This window comes from Bidens hawaiensis, unplaced genomic scaffold, assembly GCF_021521415.1.
Source record: "Bidens hawaiensis isolate Kalapana, Puna unplaced genomic scaffold, B.hawaiensis_p1.1 tig00027595_1, whole genome shotgun sequence".
NCBI lineage: Eukaryota > Viridiplantae > Streptophyta > Magnoliopsida > Asterales > Asteraceae > Bidens > Bidens hawaiensis.
Window position 1 is genome coordinate 57528 of NW_027494478.1, and position 5719 is coordinate 63246.

The following is a 5719-nucleotide window of genomic DNA, read 5'->3' on the forward strand; positions in this document are numbered from 1 at the left end:
GCCACCAAAGAATCTGCATCCGAATCCGACAAACCAACGGGTCAAAGTACCCAAACCCGAACCGATACCTCCAATGTCCAAATAACAAACTAAACCAACCCTATACTATACAATACATCTAGGGTTTCAGTTTCAGAATCAGAACACCGTACAACACACGTCCAGACTTTCTCTTTCTCTCCAATTCATCAAATTCAAAGCCTATTAATTCTAATTATCCGATCAATCGCACAAATTCCAATCGGATAACGATGCCTCCGAAATCGACGAGGAGACGAGGCGGACGAACCAGAGGAGCCGCGAAGGTAACCGCCGTTCAGCCTGATCCGGAGACCGTGCCGCCGCCGGAGGAATCCGTTATTCCGGTTGAGGTTAAGGATGAGACGGTGGTGGAGGTTAAGGAGGAGGCGGTGAAGGTTAATGAAGAGAAAGTGGAAGAGGCTGAGGCGAAACCAGTGGATGATGATGATGGAATAGATCGATCAAAGAGTAAGTTGTTGCTATTATTATTATTATTATTATTATTATATTTTTGATTTATTTAGTTTTTGTTGTTATATTTTGAATGTTTGATTAGGTTTTAATTGGTTATTTATGGTTTAGGATTAATTATAGGGTAAGTTTATAATTTTGACTTGTGGTGTGGAAGATGATATGGTTTGGTGGATGAATTGTTGAGGTGAAGTAATGAAACCTAAATAGATTAGATATATTTGATTTTGATTTGCAGTATCAATTTTTAATTGGTGCTCTACGGGCAATATTTGCTAAAAGTAGGCGTCTGTCAGACCTAACTGCCTTGAGTGTTGGCAGGCGTAGTGAATCGGGATAAAACCGGCTGGAACCGGAAAAAACTGGTTTGAAATGTTATGAAACGGCTAAAACTGGTCTGAAACATTTAAAAGTGGTCTGGCACCAGTCTAAACCAGCCTAAACCAGCCTAATTCAAGCCTAAACGACGGGCTCTTGCTTTTTAAGCGCCTCGTGTTTAGACGACAGGCTCATTATTTGTGCCTTCAGTGCGCTTTGAGCCTTGGTTACTTAGAAAAGTACAGACTTGGACATGAAAACATGACATGAAGCTCTTTTATTTGTTTTCTGGGAATGGCAGTAGCCCTGTAATAGATAGGGAGATAACTAACTGCAAAAAGTGTTTTTGTTAAAATATTACGTGATTTCAACACACTAAATGCGTGAAAAAGAGCTTTTTCTTATAAGAATATGGATGCTGTTGTTGTGATGATACATTTCTACATGGCATGATGCCATTTACATCTATCTGACCTTGAATTTGGTAGTTGGTTTTTATTAAGAGAAAACAATATAAGATAATATTACATTCATCAGATACAAATTAAGAAAATTTGTTCATTGCCTATGCCATTCTGGCACTACCTTTAAGAGACTTCATATGGAAAGATAAAGTATCCACCACATCAAATCTCTTCTTTAGTGAGACTATAAAATATGAAAGTTGACTGACATTTAAGTCTATATAGCATTTGCTATCTCCAAGGGGGTGCCTTTTTTAAGGAATGCAATGCTTATCAGCATTAATGTGTATCTTGAACAATCACTATAATTCTTCTCATGTTTGGACTGTTAGTATAAGATTGGAAGAAACACCGCATATCTTTTATAATAAAGTAGGACCACCATATGGTTGAAATCACTAATCAAAGGAGAAGAAAGCAATGGAGCTTTCTTACCAAGGTGGATCAGTTTTTGTATCTATATTTACCTGTTTTCATGGTATATCTTACAACTATCAAGTATTACCTGTTCAAATTTGAAGTATCAAGCACGGGAGCTGCTTCACGTTGCTTATTACATTGTTTTAAGCTAACTGCATATATATTTAAGTTGGTAATAAAGGGACCTCTCTATTCGTGGGCTAGCTTCATTATGTTGGAATGTTGATCAAGATTCCACTAAGCCACATGTAAGTTTTCTCATTGCCTTTATGCATGACAGGAGAAGAGTCCAGTGATGTGAAAGATTCTGTTGAGGAATATGAAAAAGGTGGGCGGTTGGATTTGGAGGATAATGATCCAGAAGAATCCGAACCCGAGGAATATGCTGGTGAGGATGGAGATGTTGGTGAGGAAGAAGTTCATGAAGGAGACGTTGGTGATGAGGAAGATGGTGATGATATACACGAGGGAGAAATGGAAGTGGAAGATCCTACTGCTGTAATGGAGCCAGAAGATGAAGCACATGACCATGAACATGAACCTGAGCATGAGCATGAACTGGCTGCTGATGAGCATGCTGACATGGCGGATGAACAAGAACATCATGATGTGTTCAAAGAAAGACGCAAACGGAAAGAGTTTGAAATCTTTGTTGGTGGATTGGATAAAGATGCAACTGAAAGTGATCTTAGGAAAGTGTTTAGTGCAGTTGGCGAAATTTCGGAAGTTAGGCTTATGATGAATGCTCAAACAAAGAAGAACAAAGGGTTTGCGTTCATTCGTTTCGCCACTGTTGAACAAGCAAAACGAGCTTGTGTAGAACTAAAAAACCCTGTGGTATCTACTTTTTTTCACATAGTTATAGGTCTTTAGGGAAAATTCTGATTTTGATAACATATTGAAGTCAAATAACGTCTTTCGTACCACCAAATTCAGGTTAATGGGAAAGAATGCGGCGTCACACCAAGTCAAGACAGTGATACTTTATTTTTGGGTAACATATGCAAGACATGGACCAAGGAGGCTGTAAGTAGACTCGGTGTCTTGTGTAATGTTAGTTAAACTGATAAAAGTTAATTGATAGCTATATCTCACTGATATTATATGTGAATCCAGTTAAAAGAAAAGTTAAAAAAGTATGGAGTTGACACTGTGGAAGATTTGACATTGGTTGAAGACAACCAAAGTGAAGGATTTAGTCGGGGCTTTGCATTTTTGGAATTTTCTTCACGATCGGATGCCATGGATGCGTATAAGCGTCTGCAAAAGAGAAACGTGACATTTGGTGTTGATAGACCCGCTAAGGTTTCTTTTGCAGATTCTTTTATTGACCCTGGTGATGAGATCATGGCCCAGGTAAACTGTTTGGCTGTATACACACATGCATACACACGTTTACGTATACGCATATGTATCTCTGAATCACATAGTTTGAAAAATGATAGATCATATTTGTAGTAATACAAGGTTTGTACTTGTGTTTAGCACGTTATAAATATTTGTGAAGTTCTGAAGTGGATTGAAAATGTGATTGTGGGGTGGGCCCAATGCATTACGACCCACACTTTAATATCATTTGTTTTTACCTCAACTTGTTTGATTTGTTAACCGATTTAGACTTAATGTTTTCCAGGTTAAGACGGTTTTTATAGATGGCCTGCCTGCTTCCTGGGATGAGGTTCGGGTGCGGGATCTTCTTAAAAAATACGGGTCGGTGGAAAAAATTGAGCTGGCCCGTAACATGCCCTCTGCCAGAAGAAAAGATTACGGGTTCATCACTTTTGGTACACATGATGCAGCTTTAACATGTGCCAAAAGTATTAATAATCAAAATCTCGGAGAAGGAGATAACAAGGTTAGTTTTGACTCTCTATTATATACATTTAATTATTAATTGATACCTATTATTTCCTCATTTATAATTCTTGACTTATGAATATCAGGCTAAAGTCAGGGCTCGATTGTCACGACCACTTCAAAGAAGCAAAGCAAAACATGTCTCCCGTGGTGACTTTCGACCCACTCGTCCTTCTAGCTCTTACAGGGGCTCGTGGACCCGACCTGTACCGCGCAGTCTACCTCCACGCAGTATAAGAAGTACCAGAGGACGTTTACCGCCTGTTGTGGACCGTGGTTTTAAAAGGCCCGCTGGATTAATATCCAGACGGCCCGTTGCACCCTTGCCACCAAGGGGAAGGCGTGCTCGGCCCGTGGCTCCTTTACCGAGGGCTTACGATAGAAGGCCACCCGGTATGCTTTATTAAATACTAATAATTTTTTGTGTATATCCTTTTTTTAGGTGTAAAATTATTATGAATGTTTTTATACAGTTCTTTCACACCCAAAGAGTAGCTTGAAGCGGGAATACAGCCGACGTGAGGAGCTGCCGCCAAGAAGCAGGGCGATTGTCGACTATGGCCCGCCACCTAGATCCGCCCCAGAGAGACACTCATCTTACAGAGACAGTTATCACCCAACACGTGTACCACCCCCCACCTATGCTGATGTTCCACGAGGGCCCTCTCATTCTTCAGCAAGAAGAGCCGCCTACGCAGATTCTGGCAGCTACCGTGAAATCCGCCCTCGTGATTATGAAAGACCGCCTCCGAGCTACCGTGAAACCCGCCCTCGTGATTATGAACCTCCAATCTCTGGTTCAAAACGTTCATATGCTGCACTGGTTAGTTAGTTACAGCCAATATGATAATGATACATGTATCAACATTATATATCACAATTTACAACAATTAACCGAATTTTTCTTAAAAATGTTTGAAGGATGACGTTCCACCTCGCTATGCAGATGCTGAAGTACGCCCATCGCGTGTGCGCTTGGACTATGAACTGGGCGGTCGATCTTCACAATATGGAGATCCATACAGCGAGAGGTTTAATTTTATCTTTTTATAGTAATTTATCTGTCTCAAAACATCATTTTAGTTGGAATTATGTTATCTTATGTTTTTATGATATGAATTTGTCAGAATTGAAAGATCAAACATAGGAGGATATGGTGGTAGCAGGAGTTCATTGTCTGGTCAGGATTCCCATGGTCTTTATAGCAGCAGCAGCCGTCAGGACATGTCTTATGGTGGAGGTGTGCCATGTCACCGTGTTTTTTAAGACTGTTTCAGGATCCTTAGTTAACTCTGCTCATATTTTTCTGATTGTGCAGGCTCTTACAGTGGTGGTGAGGGTGGCGGTATGTACTCATCAAGCTATGGCGGCGGCGGTGACTACATTTCTCGTGGCAGCGATGTATGCACCAAACGTTTCATTTTTTTTTTAAGTTTCGTTTTTTTACTAAAATAAAAGTTTGGTGAGAATGAGTATGGATTTGATGTTTGTGTATGTGCAGGTTGGTGGAAGCTCTTACTCGTCATCTATGTATTCTGGTCGTAGCATGGGAGGCAGCGGTGGTTACGGTGGTGGAGGAGGATCTGGATCCTACTATTGAGGTGCACACAATTGTTAATTTGATGCTGCTGAATGCATTATGATGATGATGTCTACACATGATGTGATATTACAGAATCCTTGTGTTTTTTATTCACGTTGGGTGGGGGTACTATGCTTAGGCAAAGTACATTTTTTAGATTATTAATGGTTTTAAGTGTATCAAACTTGATATAAGTTGTTTTCAATTTGAATGGTTTTTTTCTATTGTCATTATCATTAACTGTATATTTCATTATCGAAGTTACGGTTCTTCAAGGATATGCACTTTAGAAGACTATGTGACGATAATCAATGAGATATTTTCTATGTTTTGAAGATAAAAAAATATTATGTTGACTGCTTAGCCTACAACTTGTTTTGATTTTTATTTTATCTTTCTACTCGAAACACTTGACATTGAAGATCTTATCTTATTTGAGACTATAATACATGCGTTAAATTAAATGTGTTTAAACAAGTAGTGTTATTTTATGAAGTTATATTTTAAGATATGATGCGATTGATTTTTCTTGTGATTTATTAGAGTGAATTGATCACAAAAAGTTTTGTACAGTTTAAATTAGTAT

General features: G+C 39.1%; 1 protein-coding gene across 1 annotated transcript; it reads left to right on the forward strand.

Annotated features, from left to right (window-relative positions):
- The first annotated feature begins 235 nt into the window (after positions 1 to 235).
- LOC143575722 (uncharacterized) lies at positions 236 to 5372 on the forward strand. The gene is made up of 11 exons (XM_077060011.1): positions 236 to 489; positions 1975 to 2531; positions 2631 to 2720; positions 2811 to 3050; positions 3328 to 3549; positions 3638 to 3944; positions 4025 to 4374; positions 4473 to 4582; positions 4679 to 4791; positions 4870 to 4952; positions 5053 to 5372. Exons 1-11 carry the CDS (start codon positions 252 to 254, stop codon positions 5149 to 5151), a joined length of 2409 nt encoding a protein of 802 aa, XP_076916126.1. The 5' UTR covers positions 236 to 251; the 3' UTR covers positions 5152 to 5372.
- Positions 5373 to 5719: the final 347 nt, after the last annotated feature.

Coding starts and splice junctions, on each gene's coding strand:
- LOC143575722 (XM_077060011.1), top strand. CDS start 252: ATGCCTCCGAAATCGACGAGGAGACGAGGCGGACGAACCAGAGGAGCC. Junction 2,532..2,630: donor TAGAACTAAAAAACCCTGTG/GTATCTACTTTT, acceptor CACCAAATTCAG/GTTAATGGGAAAGAATGCGG. Junction 4,583..4,678: donor GGAGATCCATACAGCGAGAG/GTTTAATTTTAT, acceptor TGAATTTGTCAG/AATTGAAAGATCAAACATAG.